Source organism: Curcuma longa, chromosome 11 (assembly GCF_044706935.1).
Source record: "Curcuma longa cultivar G26 ecotype Majalengka, Jawa Barat chromosome 11, ITB_CL_G26_1.1, whole genome shotgun sequence".
NCBI classification, from domain to species: domain Eukaryota; kingdom Viridiplantae; phylum Streptophyta; class Magnoliopsida; order Zingiberales; family Zingiberaceae; genus Curcuma; species Curcuma longa.
Genome location: NC_133871.1, coordinates 28,024,450 through 28,045,137, shown reverse-complemented (window position 1 = coordinate 28,045,137; position 20,688 = coordinate 28,024,450). Strand labels below are relative to the sequence as shown.

General features: G+C 42.2%; 5 protein-coding genes and 1 long non-coding RNA gene across 6 annotated transcripts; 2 read left to right on the top strand and 4 right to left on the bottom strand.

Moving 5' to 3' along the window:
- Positions 1 to 888: 888 nt before the first annotated feature.
- On the bottom strand, positions 889 to 6,791 carry LOC141837507 (protein DETOXIFICATION 33-like). The gene is made up of 11 exons (XM_074724890.1): positions 6,501 to 6,791; positions 5,782 to 6,323; positions 5,616 to 5,702; positions 5,398 to 5,454; positions 5,061 to 5,299; positions 4,828 to 4,946; positions 4,570 to 4,656; positions 4,211 to 4,299; positions 1,851 to 2,002; positions 1,446 to 1,767; positions 889 to 1,362 (listed from the first exon to the last, which is right to left on the bottom strand). The coding sequence occupies exons 1-11, from the start codon at positions 6,771 to 6,773 to the stop codon at positions 1,053 to 1,055; spliced, it is 2,277 nt and encodes a 758-aa protein (XP_074580991.1). The 5' UTR covers positions 6,774 to 6,791; the 3' UTR covers positions 889 to 1,052.
- A 3,447-nt stretch (positions 6,792 to 10,238) lies between these two features.
- On the bottom strand, positions 10,239 to 11,280 carry LOC141841961 (auxin-responsive protein SAUR66-like). The gene has a single exon (XM_074730165.1). It carries the CDS (start codon positions 11,004 to 11,006, stop codon positions 10,419 to 10,421), a length of 588 nt encoding a protein of 195 aa, XP_074586266.1. The 5' UTR covers positions 11,007 to 11,280; the 3' UTR covers positions 10,239 to 10,418.
- A 139-nt stretch (positions 11,281 to 11,419) lies between these two features.
- LOC141841960 (uncharacterized) lies at positions 11,420 to 13,151 on the bottom strand. The gene is made up of 3 exons (XR_012602839.1): positions 13,133 to 13,151; positions 12,843 to 13,000; positions 11,420 to 12,761 (listed from the first exon to the last, which is right to left on the bottom strand). It is a non-coding gene; the product is annotated as an uncharacterized LOC141841960 (long non-coding RNA).
- Positions 13,152 to 14,868: 1,717 nt separating this feature from the next.
- LOC141841959 (uncharacterized) lies at positions 14,869 to 15,947 on the top strand. The gene has a single exon (XM_074730163.1). The coding sequence runs from the start codon at positions 15,032 to 15,034 to the stop codon at positions 15,875 to 15,877; it is 846 nt and encodes a 281-aa protein (XP_074586264.1). The 5' UTR covers positions 14,869 to 15,031; the 3' UTR covers positions 15,878 to 15,947.
- A 631-nt stretch (positions 15,948 to 16,578) lies between these two features.
- LOC141838781 (HMG1/2-like protein) lies at positions 16,579 to 18,093 on the top strand. The gene is made up of 8 exons (XM_074726359.1): positions 16,579 to 16,743; positions 16,835 to 16,892; positions 17,002 to 17,112; positions 17,208 to 17,265; positions 17,369 to 17,413; positions 17,505 to 17,585; positions 17,681 to 17,800; positions 17,877 to 18,093. Exons 2-8 carry the CDS (start codon positions 16,843 to 16,845, stop codon positions 17,895 to 17,897), a joined length of 486 nt encoding a protein of 161 aa, XP_074582460.1. The 5' UTR covers positions 16,579 to 16,743; positions 16,835 to 16,842; the 3' UTR covers positions 17,898 to 18,093.
- An 883-nt stretch (positions 18,094 to 18,976) lies between these two features.
- Positions 18,977 to 19,590, bottom strand: LOC141838780 (RING-H2 finger protein ATL8-like). The gene has a single exon (XM_074726358.1). It carries the CDS (start codon positions 19,564 to 19,566, stop codon positions 19,045 to 19,047), a length of 522 nt encoding a protein of 173 aa, XP_074582459.1. The 5' UTR covers positions 19,567 to 19,590; the 3' UTR covers positions 18,977 to 19,044.
- Between the last annotated feature and the right edge of the window lie 1,098 nt (positions 19,591 to 20,688).

Sequence of the window (20,688 nt, the reverse complement as noted above, 5' to 3'; positions counted from 1 at the left end):
AAGCATCACAGTTCACCTGTATGGCTTTAACGTAGATCAAACTAAATGAAAAACATGCAAGGGCAAAGATAAAAGAAGAAACACTTTGGAATGTTGGAAGGGAGCCCATTGACCGGCCTTGAGAAACACTACCAACAATATTTCTTTTCTTTCTTCACTATCTCATTGCAGATAAGCTCCCTGCACCATGAAGGCTTCTTCTTCCTTGACCTCATCTCCATACCCTCTCATCCAAAGCGCACAACCAGATATCATAAATATAGAAGATCCTATGCTCATGGACCAAAGACTAATCAGTAATTACCAAGAGCAGAGCAGTACAAAGGGCTTTAATCCACTAAAGCTGCTGCTTAGGCTGTGCTGCTTCCCTTGATGGCTAATTGCCGTACGAACTTAGCAGCGAAAGGTCGGCCGAAGGCGAGTCTCGTTGGTGCTTAATGGCACAAGGAAAGATACACAGTAATCAAGGAGAACAGAGAGAGAGGTTAAAGCAGACGTGAAATTAGATTGTGTGACTGTGTACTTTTTAATTTGCATGCAATTAATTGACGATGGCATCAGTCCTGCAGCTTTTTTATGTGAGGGCTATGAAGATGCTACCTTTAGATACAGTGCGTGATCAATGCCCACCAGGAGAGAGTCACTAATGATTGGTAGAAATCTAATATAAAAGGATTCCCTGGCCTGTCTTCTATTTATTGTATATTATAATTAAATAAATAAATTAAGCAAGCAGGGATGCGCGAATCCTGGTTCATGTTTGGCTTGGCTTTGTAATCTATTTAGAATAGGGTAGCCTTTTATCAGGCTATGATAGATCAGAGTTAAAACAAAGATTCTGAGTTATGACAATGAAAATTCCAGTTTTTCATATTTTTTTGGGTTTTTTCTTAACAGACATACTTGAATCTTAATCCTTAAATAATTACAGCTGTGATTCAAAACGGAGATCGATGATGGCGGGCAACTTTGGCAAAGTAGTTAGCATGCCTCAGCCAAAAGTTGAATTTTTCACGGATATATCAGCTTCTTCTTCTTCTTCTTTTTCTTCTTCAGTTAAACTGCAAGTGGCTGGAGTAGGTCTGGCCGAACGCCCAGTTGGCCGGCACGATGTCGGCGAAGACGAGAGTCTGGCCGTCGGTGACGGTGACCTTGAAGGACAGAGACTGGCCGTTGAGGTGGGCGTTGGACTGCCAGTTTGCGCCCCAGTTCCTGGACATCGGCAGCCACCCGGTCTTGGATCCCTTCACGGCGATGGACTGGACCGACCCGGCGCCGGCGACGTTACTGACCAGCACCAGCTCGAAGTAGTCGTGCCCGTTGATGGTGAACCGGACGCCTCCGTGTTTCTTGCAGGGTACTCTGCTTTGATCGCGATTGTTTCGTTAGGAAATGAAATCAATCATCAATGAACAATGCATGGAAATTGATCGATCGATGACTACCTTTGGAAGAGGACTGGGACGATACCGGCACGGTAGATGCCGATCTTCTCCCAGGCGGGCTGGGCCATATCGAAGTGCTGCCTTGGGGGGTTGCACCAGCCGCCATCGTCGTTGGGGAGGGCGTAGTTGGGCGGGCAGAAGTTGGTAGCAGTGACGGTGACGGAGACGCCGGAGAGGCACCACTGCGGGTCCGCCTTGTGGTCGCAAATGATCTTATAGCACCGCCCGCACGACGCTCCTCCGTCGAACAGAGGCGTGCTCAGCGCCGCCGTCCGGGTACCGTATCCCGTCGTGTACAGGTTGCCGTACCCACAAGCTCCGCCTACGTAAATTACAACTCACAGTTAATATATATATATTGAAGAATCAAGGATTGTTCCGATCGAGTAAATACTAAATTTGTACCCATCGTTCCGGAGGCATCACTTCCGCCATAGAACGTCGCGCTGGCCTTGGTCCACCCTGAGGCCGTGAAGGCGTCGGCGCCGGCGAACTCGTAGCTTACCATCAAATCCATAATCAACAGAGCAAACACAGCAGTACTCCGCTCCATTTGCCTGAACACGCACTGAATGTGATATAACAGAATATGATTTATACAATCATGAGGAGGAGGAGGAGGAGGAGGAGGAGGAGGGGAGGGTGGCAATAATTAAGGAATGCAAGGTCAGAGACGATGGCGGTGGCCATGCAGTGTGAGGCAGACGCATGTCGTGTGGGGTGCGGTTCAAAATTAATTATATTGTTGTGCTGTGGATCTCATCTCATCGCAGCTCTGTTCATGGAGAAGGCAAAGCTTGGCCTCCCGTTCGCTGGAATATTAATTATTAACTGCGAACAGCATATGCATGGCATGTGCCGCTGCACATGGTTCCTCGATCGATCGTCTCCTTGTGGATTGATGGGGAAGAGGACACCGATCCACTGTACTGTATATTTGATGAATTAATACTTGTGTGAAATTTGTAAAACTCGAAACCGTAAATAATTTTTATTTTTATTTATAATTTCTACCTTTTATTTTAGAATTTTAAATCTGTTTGAGATTTTTAATATTTTAAATCTGTTTAAAAAATTATTTATTAGGATTTTTTAAAGAAATTTTGAGTTTATTTCGTAAAATAATTTTTATCTTGTTCGACATCACTTTAAAAGAGAAAGCAGCTCGTTAGCCGAGATAGAAGAGAGACTTCTTGTATCTGATGTTTGATCCAGAATCATGTAATAATTAATGTAGTCGTCTCTCAGCGTTGCAAGGATCCCACTGTTGGGGTTAAACAAATTGCTTCACTTCCCTGCCTACAAGAATCGAGAAAATCTTCTCGACCAATTAAAATATACGGTAATAACAATGAAATCTGAAATGAAAACTCACAAAAAGGAAATTAAAAAAAAACAACAACATTTCTTCACATGAAAGTATAGAAACTGAAGGAACAAGACCATGTGATCCAAATAGTTTTGGATCTGTAACATTTAAATTGTTCACATATTTCTGAAGCCTGACAGCAGATGATTTCCTGTCTCGATAAGCTTATCCCAAGTGGTCCGTTTTTTGTAGAGAGCTCGAGACCTCAATAGAGTGAATGGATTAGTTTTCTAAATATGCAAATACAAACAAAGCCTTCTACAGCAAAAGTTTCAGTTAGTTATTAACTGCAACTTAACTTATTACAAGCTTTACAACATCTGTCATTAACTGGCTGGATTTCCTTGCTAAAAAAATAGAAAGCTTATGCAGGTCGTGGATGAGGTTTCCATTAAATCTTTTATCGTCCTGACGTCCTTCATGAGCTACCCGAACTCTAATTAATTGTTTAAGTTAAGTTTTCTAATTGGTGTATTTGGACCTTTGTAGCTATAGTAATTGATAAGAAATTATGATATTCCTTAACATTTCTGGGATATTCTTAACCTGTATTAGTTACACTTTGGCACACACGCAGTCGGATCTAAGTGTTTGACACTTGATCTCGCATACTAACTTGTTATGATTGCCTAACAAATAAAGAATAGTTTAATTTGTTCCAAAATAACTAATTAACCACATAACAAATTAAAGACACTTACGTGATGTAAATACACCAATACCTTCTAGGCATGCTCATATTTATCAGCCACGTTATTGCGATTCCTGCTATCACAACTTATGCTGAATTGACAACACCCTAACTCAGTGGAAGGGCAATTAACAAACCTTGGTGTAGAATATAGGTTAGTGGAATATTGTTGTCGTATCAATGGCATTCAATATTGTGAAGCAAGAACTCATGTTATATGCTTGACTCTACTCTTACAGTCGCCAGTAAAGAAGATAATGCAAGCAGATTAAAAAGTTGTAAAAATTGAGATAGCTAGTAGCCTTGCTTCTTCTTGCATGCAAGTGTTTCAGCATTTTCGTATTGCTCTCTGAATATTTTTGCTAGATTCGAAGGGACTCCTCAAAGCTGTCTTTGAGTTCAATCCTATGGAAAATATTTTTCTTGATTTTGATCCAAACAAAGGAAAATACAAAATTATCCATTAAGTAAATGGATCGAAATGGACAAAAAGCCGTAGCAATGACTTCCATCTTTAGTCTTCACAGCTCGTTGAAGGGCTGTGAAGATGGAGAGAAAAAAACGCATGTTTACTAGTCACTGAACTCCACAATCTCCTGGTTACATAATGACAAGAAATTAACACACCTCATCTTGTTGAGTTTCTTTCTGGGAAATGAACCTACTGTCTCTGAAACACAATTTAATTAATACGATTATGAAAGCCTTTCAGGTCCCTCAGTTACTGCGGAATTATCCCTCGTTTCAATATCCCCGCCGGCCCACTTCCTTATTCGAGAACCTGCTTTCATTGCCTGACAAGATGAGGGAACAAAAAAACACTGTTCAGGTGTCTCCGACAGAGAATCGACTTTTCATAATAGATACGATATTATCAGCCAAAATATGCCTTAGAACAAGTATTCAAGCACTTAGACGCTAGCTTTAATGTTAAATGTGTGACTTAGAGGTCACGCGATCACGGATTCGAGTCATCGAAGCAGACATCCATTATGAATGGTGAGTTTTGGTGAAATGCTCATGGTTTGATTGTTTGTCAGTAGAGGTATAGTACAAGATTTTACCTCAGTTGTCCAATTGGTTCCCGCCGTGATGCTGATTAAAATGGCAGTCTGCATGCAAACTCCAGTCAGCATGCCACTCCACATCCCCTACGTTCATTCAAGAATGCACAAGTCAAATTTCAAAACTACAATTACAGACGAAAGATTTGGCTGTCTTTCGCAGAAAAATCACGTACAAACTCGCCATATATATGATCCATTGCCAATTTAACGCCGACCATTTGCAGATAAAACTTGTTGATTAATCTAGTTTCATACCTTGACGCCTAAATCAAAATAGAATGCCAGCAAGCATCCCATTGGGATCCCGACGAAATAGTAACAGCCCATATTAATGTACGCCACCAGCCACTGCCACCCTGCTCCAACTGCCACCCCTTCCAAGCCAAACAAAGTCGATCGAGTCAGTACTTGTACATGCATTCGAGTCCTCTTAATTAACAAGCAAATTAAACGAGCTAGCTAGGTTGCAGGAATATTGGAACCAGCACCAGTTAGCACCGGCTGAACGCTGTTGAGGAGGATAGTGAAGGCGAAGACGACGGCGAGGCTGGAGACGGCGCGAACCACCTCGGGGCTGTTGGTGAACGGAGCTCCGTAGCCGTCCCTGAAAGCCAACACCAAACTGAAGAAGATGATGCCCAGCGTCAAGGACGACATGACGACGCAGAGGATCGCGAACTTGGCCGCTCGCGGCCTCCCTGCTCCCAGCTCATTCGATATCCTCACGCTGCATATATATTATATCGCGTTAACGACAGATTGGCCGGTCAATGCAAGGAAACAGAGCGAAGGAAGGGGAGTGAGCTCGCATGTTTGTATAATTGCCTGATTGCTACGTTGAAGCCGAAGAACACCATGAACTCCCAGCCATTGATGTTGTTGCTGCGACGGATCGGAAAAGAAGCCATTGATGTTGGTGAGCAAATATGGAGATTCGAAGTGAAAAGAGATGTTTCTTTTATTTTTATACATTAAGAGGAGCAAATTTTAATATTTAAAACTATGGGAGGTAAAGTAGAAAATATGCGACGGCAAACTCTCACCAGATGGATACGGCGGCGACTGAAATTTGAGCGTTCTTCAAATGGCCAACCAGGACGATCAGACACGTGTAGTACCAGAACTCGAGGCTGCGAATTGAAACGGCGATAAATTATTCCATATCGTTGGCAAATCGCGGCTTGAGTTCTTTGATTGATCTTTAACTACCAGATCATTATGGCGGATCCGATGGAGAGCCACGCGAAGGAGCCCAACCCGGTGAAGGCCGACCAGCAGAAGCCATTCCACGCACCGGGGCAGTAGCCCATGGCGATGTACGCGAACTGGCCCCCCACCACGATCCACCAGGCGAGGTTGAGAGACACGGCGGCGCCTGTGAGGCCCAGGCGGAAGTGGACGACGAGGAGCCAGGTGCAGGACACATGGAAGACGAGGGCGACGGCGGCGACGACGGCCATCAGCATGACCTTGCTCTGCGCCTGCAGGAACTTGGAGATGGGGAAGTTGAGGGCGTAGGCGAACAGCTGGGGGATCATGTAGATGGCGAAGCGGCCGGCGAGAACGGCGATGTCGTCGTCCTGCTTGAAGAGGCGGAGGAGAGGGGTGGCGAAGAGGTAGATGGGGAGGAGGCAAGCGGACATGGCGAGGAGGATGAGCCAGGATCGCTGCATGTACACGCCGAGCATGTGGAGCTGCTTCGCGCCGAAGGCTTGCCCGCAGAGCGTCTCCAGGGCGCTTCCCATCCCCATCTGCCATTTTTGCCAAACAGAGAATCAAAAGCAATGGTAAATCCTAAAAGGCGGAGACAAGGACGAGTTGAAGATAAACGGCACAAAACCAAATGAGCTAAAAACCAACGGACAAAACAAAGGATTATTGTGTCGTTGATTCTAAAGAATGTGAATAAAAGTACAAGCGGTGACGACCATGATGCCAAAGGCGAGGCCGGCGATGACCATGTTCTCCGTGGAGACGGCGTCGAGCTCGAGGGTGGTGAGGTGGCCGGCAAAGACTTGGGTGGTGGCGCCGAGGGAATAGCGGCAGACGGAGGTGAAGATGGAAGGGCCGGCCAAGTACCACAGCCGCTTGTTCTCCGCCGCCCACGCCCGAGCGAACTGCTTGACGCTCCTAATCTCCTCCATGTCCTCCTCCCCGGAGCCGGATCGGCCACCATTGTTTCCAAGCAGAGCTTCCTCCATCTCTCTCTCTCTCTCTCTCTCTCTCTCTTCCAAAGAAGCAAAGCAAATATATGAAAGAAATTAACCTTTTCGGAATTTATTATTTGGACCATCCACTTAGTTTTTATTTATTTTTTCTTCTAACATTAAATAAATAAATAGAAGAAAATTAGTTTTTATTTATTTTGTCTTCTAACATTATGGAAGATTGAATCGAGTTTAAATTGTATTTACACAAACACACATTTGGAGATCATACGAATTTCAAATTTTTCTTATTTGCTTAAAGAAAAAAGAATCAATTCCATCGCTAGGAACAGTTAAATATTCCACGCTAAAATAGTTAAACGCAATAAAAAAAAACATACCTAAAAAGCAAAACTACAAATTAAAAAATTTAATTAATGATTCTTGTGTCTCAATGACAATGCCTACAAAAAGTTAGGATTGAGACAAACTTTATATGATCATCATCATAGTTAGCCTTGCTTGGATATTATCATTATTTTTTTAATTTTTAATTTACTAATATACGTACTTCAACTTGTATTCCAGATGATCATTAATTATTTATGTATTTGGCATTTTGTAAAATCAGGCAAGACATTAAAACAATAAATTCAATTAATTACATATAAAATCTGTCCATTCTCACATCCACCTTCCACTTCTTTTCAAGCATCTAATTGTTATTATTATAACATATCAACTGTTGGGCATTATTTTAAAAAATATATATAAAAGAGCACCTGAATTATTTATATCCTAAAAAAATATATTCCTCTTTTAAAAGTTACTAAAATAATATTTATTCATAATTTAATATTCAAAATACTTCTTTGGGCTCTATCTTTGAACAATTCGAACTGAAATTGTATTGCCTTAAAATAATTTTAATCAAAATTATTCTATATAGTACATATATTATTCTAAGAGCACAAGTAAATACAAGCAAAATTCTATTATTTTATAGTAGGTTTGGTCAACACCGTCTAAGATGAAACATATAAATAAAGATGAAAAAGTATATTCTTTTAAATATATAAATTAAGATGACATCTTTTATTTTTCTACTTTATTGTTCTTAGAAAAAAATTAATAATGAGAATTTAAAAGGGATGAAGTGACGTTTGATGCTACTTAAAATAAGGGCATTTGTCTGTCTATTGTTCACCTGTAATTATCATATATATTTTGCCTTAAAAAGTATGGATCACATATATATCTTGGAGAAAAATATATAAAAAAAAGGGTAACATATTTATTAAGATAGTCCTGGCATTGATTATCCATGCTCTTAATATTCATTAATCTTTCCTTCAATTACAGCAATTCACCTACTTCTTACTAAACAACAACCACGTTTTACTAAACAACAAGAAGAGAAGATATGCACAGATGTCTATGTCTCTTGAAGTAACACCCATTAAAACTTTTATATATATATAATTTTGAAGCTTTTTCAAAGATGTCGGACCCAAAATAAAATGGTTCATTTTTCACTTGATGCCGATCTCATTTTTGCTTCTCTCCTCTTGTTTTTTTTTAGGGAGGGGATTAAGGTCGATCTCATCTCTAACGATTATATGTTAAAATTTGTAAACGTTCAACTTGTAATTTTTTGAAAGATCATGAGTTTGTTATTTACTCATTCTTGAATTAAACTAATTCAAGATGATTTTTTATTTTTATTTATAAATATTATGTTTTCTATCAATTTAATTGCTTAAGTAGGACATGCTAATATAAAATAAGCACAAAGAACTAAACTTTCTATAATTTTTCAAATTAATCTAAATATTCTAAAAAAAACTCTTGGTATCCATTTTTTTATTTTTTTTATTTTTTGCTTCTTGGATAAAATGTGAAGGCAGCGAAGTGGCAGGAAATTTTCACTGAGGTCCAGGACAAATTGATAATCCCATGCATGTGTCATTAAAGTTTTCGTGTAATATAATTTTAAATATTTGGGGAGGTTTGCAGACAATTTCTACGTCGTCGCTTAAGTGTCTGCGTGTCTTTCATCTTGCGCATCATGATGGAAAATTTCGCACTTTGCCCCTCCATTCAAAGCAAATAAAAATGGCGGCAAACCACCGGCCGGTTCCGCTCCCGCCATTTCCCAACGAACTCTCTCCAGTCACTGCAGCACCGACGAGGCGACGACAACGACGATGCCCTCCACCGCCGCCCTCTCACAATTACCAGCGGCGTCCCCTCACAGGCCAGGTCGCCTTCATCTCCACCATGAAAGCCGCCTGGCCACGCCTGCATCTTCAAGGTTGGCCTCGTCCCCTACAGCTGGTTCATCGGCAGCTCCGCCGGCCATCCGGTTCTACTCTTCCGTCTCCGACTTGGATTCCTTTCGCATGCAAGTTGTTTGACGGAATTCCTGTCGAGGTTGCTCCTTGAGCAGAATCCAAAGTTTGGACTTGGAATCTTGGAACAGAATGCATGCATGCTCGTCTTTTTGGGCATGTAATAACTCAACAGTAGTATATCGATCGAACAACTTGGTAAAAGTAATTAGGATATCGATCGAACAACTTGTTTGATGGAATTCAATTCAAGTGATCAGTAAAAGTAATTAGTTCCGGCCTCGGATCTAACGAATTAATTAACAACATTGGGCTTGCAATAACTTAACAGTAGTATATCGATCGAACACCATGTGCAATGCTCGTCTTTTCATGTATTTGAGATGTAGCGATGATGATCCCGGCCGTCGACTTGAACTTGTTAATTTGTTCATATATAATTGGTAGAATGGAAGCTTCATGCAATGTAAAGTATGCATGGTTGCATCGACAAGGCTTTCACGTGAGCAACTACCGTTTGATTAATTATTAGTTATTGGAAAAGTTTAACGTCGTCGTAAGTATCACGCTCTGTTTATTAATTATATACATGTAGTTTTGGAATTATAAATCTCTCTGATATTTGTTTTTCGTCTTATTTTTTCTAAAATACACGATAGATAAACACACCATGCATGTGAAGTCAATTAATATACTAGTCACAAAATTAGATCAGCCACGTGGGCTATATATTAGCAGAATGATCAAGTAAACTAACTAGCTAGGCTAATTAAGTGATTTGGACGAGCCTTAAAAACTAGGCAACTTGAATAGTGTGGATAGACGTACGAAATATAAATTGAATGGACTTAAAGAATTGAATTGAATAGAGATTGGATCATAAGAATTATATATGACAGACGAACCAAAAAGTTGGACACGAGTAGATGGACATGATTTATCCTTCCAATCCTCCAAAAGTTAACCAAATAGCTATAATTTTTGTTCACGGAACAAAGTTTTAGCTAATTATGTTTGTAGATGAGCTCCATCAAAGTCTAAGCTTGCTAAGCTTTTTAGACAACAAGTCGAACATAGAATAGAATATCAAGCTAGGTTAATATATACTGAGTTGGACACTACTATTGTTCATTTACATCTTTAATAGATAAATACAGTCAACCTCAATTCGATTCGGCTTTTATACAACACTACATAAATATATTCATGATTAAAACATTCGAAAGCATTAATTAATGTGCCATAATCGCCAAGACGATAATTGTTATTTTTGTTTTTTTATCTGGAAAATAATCGCCCGAGTTAGATTAAGAATTGACGAGCAATCCGAGTCTGTTTAATCAATTATTCAAAAGCCATAGAGGATCAGCTGCCGGCTGACCCCTCCTTTCCCAGCGGCCGCCGTGGTGCATCGTCCGCCGTCGCTGCTGATTGACTCGAGGATGGCCCTCTCAGCGTTGCTAGTGCCCCGGCTGTGGAGGAAGCTGATGACGGACTCCATGCATGCAGCCCCGCAAGGCAGGGTGATGGGGCCGTCAGCCGGCAGGCCGAACTCCTCCTCCGACCGCTGCAGTAGCTCCCGAAAGACGCCGCTGCTCAGGTACTTCAACGGCACCATGAAGCGTTTCCCGTCGGCAGTGTACACGAACACGTGCCCCTTGCTGGCCACCATCGCAGACCACGGCGGCCCTGCTTCACCATCTCTGTTTTCGGCCCTCTCTGACGTGATCCTTCTCCTGCCGAGGGCGGCCACTTTCTTCCACTTCCTCACCATCTTGATAAGCCTGATGGGGTTCAGCATTGCAGGCCAAAGGAATATGGGATGTCGAAGCTTTTCAGATGTGAAGTGATCGATAGTGTCGGACTTGCGCACAAAGACACGGGAGTGAGGAAATAGTGTATTTATATATATGGATGGATATGCATGCGTACGCATTCCATGTGCCAAGAGAGAGTTACGAAACCATGTGCTGACTGATTGGGTATATATGGATTGGATTGAATTGAATTGCCATAATAATTAGACCGGCCCGGCCGATTCTGTCAAATTGTTTGGTTCATCAGTCACCTCATGAGACTGAGAGGACAACATAAAGTACAGGATTGGGCCTATGCTCGGTATTAGAAGAGAGACATGATAAGGTTATGAAATAGAAAATAGTGCAGCTGTTCAAGCTTTGGAGCTACATGTAGCTCTCGATGGGACTCGATTGGACCAGGTATTAATTAAGGTGGACCGCCTGGACAACCGGAAAATTAAGAGTCCTCGACCTGCAACATCGCTTGTTGGAGAATCATGGAGTTCCATTTGGACGACCAGACACTATTGCCTATAACTGTTGGGTATCGATGGACTAATGCATGCCTCAATCCAATGATGCTCCCTTCCAACCGAAGACATTCGTTACCACGAATGCAAACAAATTGTGAAGGATTTCTTTGCATTTAAATGTGACTGATTAATCATGTGGTATTAAATATACAAGCGGATGAATACAATGAGGTGCTCAGGTTTGGCAATGCTGACTGCCGGTAGAAGCAAATTAAGTGTGTTTCAATCATATCTTTCAAAAGGTTGGGTAAATTATCAGTGTTGAAGTAATCTGAACCCCTTAGAAAATCCATTTGAAGTTGGAGGAGACATCAAACTGTGCCCATTCGGACCTTGAACAACTTTTTCATTTGGTCTAGCAAACCGGTTTGATGAATCAGGTCGTAGCTAGGCTAGATGGGATCACCTTCGAACCACAAATATTAATTAATAGTGCCAGTGACATATGAGTGGGAAAGTTTGCATGGACTTTGATGTCTGGATATGCGAATATTTTTTCTCATTTTGCATGTGATCATGTCGCTTGGAAAATTGATGGCTGATCAACTTCTTGAGAGGCCACACACAGTTACAACGCAGTACTGTTAGCACATTGCGATTCTACACAATGATAAACAAAACTGCTGATGCAACTAAACAAAGAAGACGGCGAATTACAGTTAAAGTGTCGAGGTCAAGTGATCTGCCAAGATTTCGGCACAGTTTGGTGTTTAATTACCGATAAGGAAGTGGCAGCAAACTGGATCGCTGCATGACCTCCTTTTCCATGCCTCATGCAGTACGTAATAAGAAGCTGATAACAACTATTGATTGATTGATTCTCAAAATCAATGTGTAAAGATTCACCCCACTCTTCTCTTTTGCTCCTTAGCCTAATAAGGGCTGTCACTCGGACCTGGCTAAATTGGGCTTCGATAATATATACTAACACTAATTGGACAGAAAACGAAGACTAGGTTCTCAATTCAATCAATAGGCAGCACGTACACCATAGAAATTAACTTCTCTAATTCCTCTTCCGTGTGGAAGAAGTCCCTATTGGCAATGATAACATGGAACGGAGCAAATGGTCTATAAACTGAGCCTCCAAACGGAGCTAGAATTGGAGAAGCAGATGAGGCAGAGGCTACCAGAAAATTAAGAAAACGACGCATGCACTCACGGGGAGTCGACACGACAAAAGGCATCTCTCATCTGATCAGCCGACTAAATTAAAAACATAAACTCTAAGCAAGCTATCACATGATAATTAGAGATTATAGGAGAGGAGCGGCACCTGTCATGCTGGGCGTACGTGCTGGCAAATGCTCGATTAGAATAAAATGCAGACGCGCTAGCTTTTAGATCCAGGTAAGTGATCTGCAAGGAACGAAGAGTTCGATAAGTATAGTGATAGTGATGAAACATTTAAATATGTACTCGCATTACACGAGTACGTACGTCGTGGTGTCTCTTTAAATTTTCAATTGCTATAGGTTTGTCTGGAGTTCACTAGACATGTCGTGGAGCTGCATGCTGTCGTCTCAACTCTCACGTAACGTCTCTCATCAGTCCACCATTTCTCCGGTGTTTGATTGAATCCTGAAGTATTTTAAGTCCTAACAATGCATGTAATCACAGATCTGAATCTGGTATCGACTTTTAATTAGGCAAAGGTAGCTAGCTAGCTGTAGAAGCGACACGAGGAATCGGCAACTAACAACAAAATAAATTAAACAGAGATTAGTAACCTGATTTAGTTGCTCACACCGTCACACGTTCTCTTAGTTGCCAGGACACGAGAAGTTTGCATCCCTCATGTGTCGTGCTCTGTTGGATTGCTTGCATCCCCCATTGTCTTTGGTTGGTCGACCAAACCCAATGCCTTCTAATCTAAGTCCACTTATCTGTGTCAAATGATATTGTGGGAGAAGAAAAAGTGTTAATTAATTATTTTTGCTGTATATATGAAATATCTGTAAATAACAAACAAGAGTTCTGCTTTATATGTTCACTAACACAAATAAGAGATCTAGAGTACTGCATAAGAACAGAAAGAATAGCCCATCTAGGCTTGTTACTGATCTGTTTATTTGCACGGGAAAACAAGATGATTTTAATTAGCTTGTCCACCAACACAGAAGATTTGGATTATTGTATAACACCAAATTATATGGTACGACTGGCCTTATATGATTTGCATATTTAAGTTTTCAAGGGATTACAAATTGACTAACTGAGAGTTAACAAGCTGATATCATGCAATCATCCAATTAAACAGAAGAAATGATGCATGGCTCTGCGATTGGATTAGCTGCAACCATGCTGAATTAACAACAAACTTTGTCCACTGTGTAAAACAAAGCAAAAGTAGTGATGCAAAATGAGAGAGGAGCAGAGTTTTAGACTTGTTAAGTAGAATATATAATACTAAATCACGTTATAGAAATTGTGCTCTTTATGTGCTGTGCTTGTGTTCATTATTTCCTTGTATGGAAAAAGAATGTTCATAATTTTTAGTGTATGAATGAAATTATTGTTTTCTAGAATTTTTGAATAATGTTTAATTACACGTAGTATACCCTTTACATTTCCAAAGAAACTACTCCACTCATTCTTTTACCTACTCCAAAAGATCAGAAAAAAAAAGTTACAACAATTAGATTGAACATTGTAGAAAATTCAAAGTGCAATAGCATATCACATTGGTAGCTCCAAATAGGAGTTGCCAAGTCTCGTTTACCTATGCTCTGTTTTCTTGTTAAACATTTTAACGTATGGAAAAGATCACAATAAATGTCAAGAGCGTCTGATAAAATCCATATGATAGAATGAAAATATATCACCATAACTTTAAAAGAAAGTAAAAAAAGAAATGTGAAAAAGGTTAAAGCAGAATTACGTAAAAATAAATACAAACCAGATATATCTATGGCTCACAAATAAATTAAAGACCTAATTGTAAAAGAAAAACAATAAAAGTAGAATCAACATATATAAGATAAATTTGTTGAATTATTTTAAGAATAATAAAAGCCAAAATCCAAACTTTCATGATAAAATGAATAAAAACATGTAGCATACTATAAAACATTATAAACAAAATTATCAAAATGCTCTTTAGCAAGATAAACTGAATTAATTAGATTTGAATATGAGAAGAAGATAGTCATTATTATCAAGAGGTAGTATCAAGAAGTACACTAGCCAAGACCCACGAAATCAATGTGATACAGCAACAACTAATGTGGTAAGCTGCGTGCCAACGCAATAGAGCTAACGACAATCTACGATTGGTTGCCTATGGCCCGTGAGGCCTCGGCAAGCGCTGTCATACGACACGCGTTCCATTTCCTGTTGGTTACGCAATGCTTCGATCTACACGTGAACGATACACATGGACTAGCCGCGGTGCCAGTTATTTCTTTAATTCCCATCTAAACGTCGTGGTGTTCCTCTGTCGTCCATCCACGATGCTTCTCGTGTTTTCGGTTGTTTACTTTATTCCCGCCCAACTCACCCACCCAAATCTACACCCGCGATTATAAATCCCAACCCTCTCTCAATCGATAACCGCCGGCGAAGAAAAATGCAAATAGACGTCTAAAGAAAAGAGAGTAAGCTTACCGGGAGTGTAACTGACGCCCGAAATGATCGCCGTATTTCGCCGCTCCATCTCTTTGCCAGGGCTGAGCCCTAGCGCCAGCCCCTCCCGTTGCCGCCGCCCTGACGCACAGCACCTCCGGTCCGCCAGCTTCCCCTGCCGCTCCCATCCCGTCCTCTCCCTCCTCCATGACGAGATCCGCTCCCTCCGCGCCTCCGCTGACCTCGGTTGCTCTACCTCCTCTGCCTCCGCCGCCGCCACAGCTTTCGAGCGGATCGACCGTCTCCTTGCCTCCCTCGACGACTTCCTCCGGCTCTCGCAAACCCAGGATTCCCTTCGGCGCCTCCCGGCCATGACTGACCGCCTCCTCGACGCTTTCCTCCGCCTCGCGGACGCGCAGGGCTCCTACCGCTCCGCTGCTATTGTGCTCGCGCAGCACGCAGCAGAGGCGCGCGCCGCGTCCCGGAGGAGGGACACCGCTCGGCTCACTTCCGCGGCCCGGTCGCTGCGGCGAGCGGGGAAAGAGATCGCGGGGCTCGTGTCTGGGATCAAGGATCTGGTTAGATGTCGTCCATTCGCTGCGGGGAAGCGGGAGGACGCGGCGGAGGCCGCCGGGATCTTGGCGGAGGCTGTGGCGGCGATAGTGGCTGCGATGGCATTGGTTTTCTCAAGTGTTTCCCAGGCAGCGGCGGCAGTGGCTGCGTCGATGGCGAAGGAGGAATCACGGAGGGGGATTTGTGGGTTGAGAAAGAAGACGGAGGAGGGAGAGGAGGCGGCAATGGAGATGTTGGTGGAGAGCTTGGAAGGAATGGAGGAGGGAAGCGAGATATTGTTCAGGAGCTTGATCAACATTCGGGTCTCGCTTCTCAACATCATCACTCCCTCTGTGTAAATTGTGACACAGCTAAATGTTTATAGACGAACATTCATTCATCAGCAAAAAAAAAAAAAAAAACTGCTTGATTTTGATTTTATGATACATAATCATAGTTATTAAAGCATGATAAATCGTGTATTTTGATTTCAAATCAAAGAAAAAAAATACTTCTCTTTTTTTATATATAATAATAATAATAAAACATAAGAAAATGTGCTTTCAATTTTCCCAATAACTGCTTCCCCTACTTGTCATCGGCATACTTCAAGTGGACCCCATCCTCCCCTTATTGTTCCTGCAAGAATCTGAACCACACACCACCACTTAAACCCGTTTCAAATCGAATTTACCACATCCTGTCCTCCGACGTCACCGAAGCGCGCATTTGCTAAGCACGTGCGCATTTATCTACACAAAATACACCCCCTTCGTCCACTGTGTCTCTCTCCTGCCCGTCCGATGCAAATCTAACGTCTGAAACCTTCCTCAGGAACTACCACTGCGGCTAAGAACGAACCGCCATAATCATATCCACAAAAATATCTAAACCAAACCCGAATTAAACAAAAGGGACATCAACATTACCCAGGCCCCACCGGAAGCTGCTTTCGGATTGGTAGGGAGGTGGCAAAAACACACTGCAGAAGCCCAATTAGCGACGATCACAGGGATCGGTGACGTGTCATAGTACAAAAACACCGGCCTCCAAATCCCTTCGCTTCGACATCGTCTCCGCGGTTCGATCGCGAGCCGTCGGATTCGAGTCCTCGCCTCTTCACCCCGCACCCACTCGTCGCCCCTTCTTATCCCCTTTTCTTCCTCTTCGACCTCGCATTCCTCCCTCCCATCGATCGACGCTGTCTCGAATCCCAAATCTCAAGGTGAAGTTTCCTCCTTCTACGTGTTTTTTTCGGGGTTTTATCGGCGATTTCCGTCAGTTTTCGCCAGATCTGATCGTTTTTTTCGCTGCAGATCTCGCCATGACGAGGGGAAAATCGAAGGCCGACGCCCCCAAGAAGGCCGATACCAAGTGAGTATCGATTTCCCTCTTTTGAGTGTTTTGTGGATGATTGATTGCGGATGGTAGCGTTTTTTTTTTCAATAATAATAAAAAAAAATCTAACGCTGTTTTCTGAAAGGCTTGCGGTGAAGAAGGGAGCGGAACGGGCGGCGAAGAAGCCTCGGAAGTCGAAGGCCGACAAGGATCCCAACAAGCCCAAGAGGCCTCCCAGTGCCTTTTTCGTCTTCATGTGAGATCAATTATTCTCGGCTGTTGATTGATTTTGAAGTTTTGTTTCCATTTTTTGATCGATTTGTTGTCTTATCCTACTTATTGGACACGCAGGGAGGAATTCAGGAAGATCTACAAGGAAAAACACCCGAATAACAAGTCGGTCGCAGCAGTAAGATTCCTGTTTCTTTCTGCAGTATTTCTCGTTCAAAAGTTTCGGATGTTCTCCCCTTTTAGAGAGGCTATATTTCCTTCAATTGCTTTGATCCAAATAGGTTGGCAAAGCAGGAGGAGACAAATGGAAATCCTTGTCAGAGGATGTGAGTAATCTTCTTCAACTCGTCTTCCTCTCAGATCGACAATTCTGTAGAAACATTTCCTCTGAATCAAACTCATCTACTGTTATTCCAGGAGAAAGCTCCCTACGTCGCCAAGGCAGCCAGGCTGAAATCAGATTACACAAAGACTATGGCCGCCTACAATAAGGGTCAAGTAAGTAGTGATCTCAAGTTCGAAATCTTTTGTTTTCTTACTCCAAGAATTCCAACGCTGGATCATCTAAATCTTCGTTTTTGCTCGGGAAACAGTCTGGCGGAGGAAGTCGTCCTGCCCCTCCCCCTGCCGCTGCCGCTGCAGCAGATGACGACGAAGAATCCGACAAATCCAAGTCTGAGGTGAACGATGACGAAGATGATGAAGAGGAAGAGGTCTGTAGAACTGTAATGACTTCCAAAAATAAGTTTTTTATTTGGCAATTTACCTTTAATATTGCGTTTGCAACAGGATGAAGAGGATGATGATTGAGGAAATCGTCAGGAAAGACGCAATCTATGCTGTGTTCTCCTTATCCATTTTCTTTGTTCTTGTTTCTATTTGATGTTGGAAGAGTCCTATAAGCTATCATCATCTCCTGTAATGGTAATAGCCATAGTCTGGCAGTTCGCTGCTCATTTAGTGTACTTATTTTCGCCCAGATTAATCTAATTTAGTGCCAGTTGAATCTGTGTTCATCCTTAGTTGCTTTGTTTGGTCGACCATGCGATTTGTTTTGTTCGATTTGAACTAATTTTTGTCAAGTATAGTTGTTGAGAAATTATTGCTCTTTCTTTCCTGTTAAACGAGCCGTAGCTACTCTACAAAAGGACTTGTAACAATCAATCCTGTCCCGAAACCTTTCATAAATGATGTCCATAGTAAGAAACGAGATCACCTTGAATGCTTTCAAGGTTAGTTGCATCCAACCAGGCAGGGTTTTGGTTCACTGAAGTTTGTTCAAAAAGGTCTCCTAGGCTTCTGTTAAAGTGGAACCTAACTAACTGATGGATAATGATAAAATAAAAAACTGAACATACAAAACACTGCCCAAAACAAATGAATAATTCAACAACAAACAAAGCTTGAAATTTGTATATTTACCTCAATCTTCTAAGAGAGAAGAAACTACAAATCTAATTAGTTGATTTGAATCGCATTTGTAATAATCTTAAAGTGATAATCTTATTTATTTATAATTAGGACAAAGAAAGCATCATGAAAATAATTTGGGCGAAACTAGCCAGAGAATATTTACAGGTAACGGTATCTTGTTCTGAGACAAAATATGAGACCTTTTGCAAAGAAACTGAGACTTGGATCTTTTTATTCACAAATCAACAAAAAAAAAAAGAGAAAAAGGAATGCTACAAGAACCTCAAGCTTCACCTTGCCAAGATTCTTCTCTCACTGGTCACTGCTCAATTTTGGTGTTGGTGTTTCCATTTCAATATATTGATCACAAAATTTTGCTCTTGGCGTTTCCAATTCAATCTATCGATTCACAAAATCTCGACTCCATTGTGAGTTAGGAGAAATAGACTTACAAGATGAACACAAACGAGCTCAAAAAGACAAGGAAACATAATCACAAACAGGTGGTGTGCGTGTTCTTAGTTTGATAGGTAGGTTTTGCGTTTCACGGCAAGAACGCACTGGAAACTTTGCCGTCGTGCACCTTGGCGCCGGAGTTCCACTGCCGGCACCGTTGCGGGGTGGGGTCTGCCAGGTTCAGGCGGCAGGAGGGGCAGGAGGAGTGGGAACGCAACCAGGTGTCGACGCACTCGGAATGGAAGCCGTGGCCGCACTGTGGCAAGACGCGGAGGACCTCGCCGTCGGCGAACTCGGCGAGGCAGATGGCGCAGTCGAGCAGCACGACGCCGCCCGCGGTGGAGGAGGCAGCGGAGTTAAAAGAGAGCGTGGGGAGCACTCGGACGGCCTTCTTTTTGAGCCTTTTGTTGTGCGGAGCAGGGAACGGGGCGAGGGCTGATGAGGCGGCTGCGTGATGGAGACATGCGCAACGGGCGACGAGGGCGAGGCCGACGGCGCATATGAGGGCGCAGAGGAAGACGGCCAGGATGATGGCGACGTCAGAGTCGAAGGGGAGGGGGCTCGGCGCTTCCGCCGCCGACGATAGGAGGAACCTCGCCGGAGAACGCATACCGTGGTCGCGAGAAAAGGAAGAGACCAGTTTGGGGGGAGCAGTGAGTTGGAGCTCTCATTTTTTATAGTGCAAAATTAACTATTTTATTTTCATTTTACGTCCTAAATCCATTCATTTATATTTAAAAAAAAGATCCTAAAACATGATATATAAGAGGTTAGACTATAACTACATGTAATTACTCTCAATTTACAAAATAACACATAATAAAGAGACTGATATATCATATATGTGTCACTATCATCAAGTAAATAGCAGTAAAATGCTAAAGGAATTAATTAATTACGCTTTCAAACATAATTTGGCAAAAAGCTTAAGATGGCCGTACGAAGTACCTAAAGATGGTGGATAGAAAGCTACCTAAAACAAACAATATTACCTACTACATGACTAGGCAAACAATATTTTCTCTTCAAATTTAAGATTTGATAAGAAAAAATTATGTTATTTAAGCGAGAAGGTAAAATATAATCTCATCAAATTTGTCAGCAAGGCTCTAAAAAACAATTGGATTTGGATCTCCTTGACTCGGTGATACGGTCTGTGTTTTTTAAATTGGATCATTATTTGTACACGCTAATCAATTAATCTAAGAAAAACAATTTAATTCAATTCGATCGAAATATAAAATAAAATATTGCAGATGAAAAAAATGACTTGAAAAACTGATATATATTCTTTCTTTCGCATAAAATCATGTAAAAAATAATATAAAATTTAATATATCTTTTATTATTGTAACGACCCGGCCCCTCGGCCCCTTGGGCGGCCCAACTAGCGGCCCAATTGGCGGCCCAATCGGCGGTCCCCTGGGCGGCCCTATGTCGTCAATCGACGCCCCTCGGCCGTGTCGTTACTCACTAGGTCTTTCCACTCCTGGCCAGTGGATTTTTGCCTCCCCCAGGATTCGAACTCTAGACCTCAGGATAAGTACTAGAGTTTATGAATCCTGGTAGCCAAGTGAGAAGCCTTTTTTATTGTAACGACCCGGCCCCTCGACCCCTTGGGCGGCCCAACTAGCGGCCCAATTGGCGGCCCAATCGGCGGTCCCTTGGGCGGCCCGACTTAGCGGCCCCCTTGGCGACCCCTATGTCGTCAATCGACGACCCTCGGCCGTGT

Excerpts from the sequence above, each read along its gene's own strand:
- LOC141838781 (XM_074726359.1), top strand. The coding sequence starts at position 16,843 with ATGACGAGGGGAAAATCGAAGGCCGACGCCCCCAAGAAGGCCGATACC. Across the intron at positions 17,113-17,207 it reads AGTGCCTTTTTCGTCTTCAT|GGAGGAATTCAGGAAGATCT; the intron begins GTGAGATCAATT and ends TTGGACACGCAG. Across the intron at positions 17,586-17,680 it reads CCGCCTACAATAAGGGTCAA|TCTGGCGGAGGAAGTCGTCC; the intron begins GTAAGTAGTGAT and ends CTCGGGAAACAG.
- LOC141838780 (XM_074726358.1), bottom strand. The coding sequence starts at position 19,566 with ATGCGTTCTCCGGCGAGGTTCCTCCTATCGTCGGCGGCGGAAGCGCCG.
- LOC141841961 (XM_074730165.1), bottom strand. The coding sequence starts at position 11,006 with ATGCGTACGCATGCATATCCATCCATATATATAAATACACTATTTCCT.
- LOC141841959 (XM_074730163.1), top strand. The coding sequence starts at position 15,032 with ATGATCGCCGTATTTCGCCGCTCCATCTCTTTGCCAGGGCTGAGCCCT.
- LOC141837507 (XM_074724890.1), bottom strand. The coding sequence starts at position 6,773 with ATGGAGGAAGCTCTGCTTGGAAACAATGGTGGCCGATCCGGCTCCGGG. Across the intron at positions 5,703-5,781 it reads GGATCCGCCATAATGATCTG|CCTCGAGTTCTGGTACTACA; the intron begins GTAGTTAAAGAT and ends TTCAATTCGCAG. Across the intron at positions 4,947-5,060 it reads CGTTCAGCCGGTGCTAACTG|GGGTGGCAGTTGGAGCAGGG; the intron begins GTGCTGGTTCCA and ends TTGGCTTGGAAG.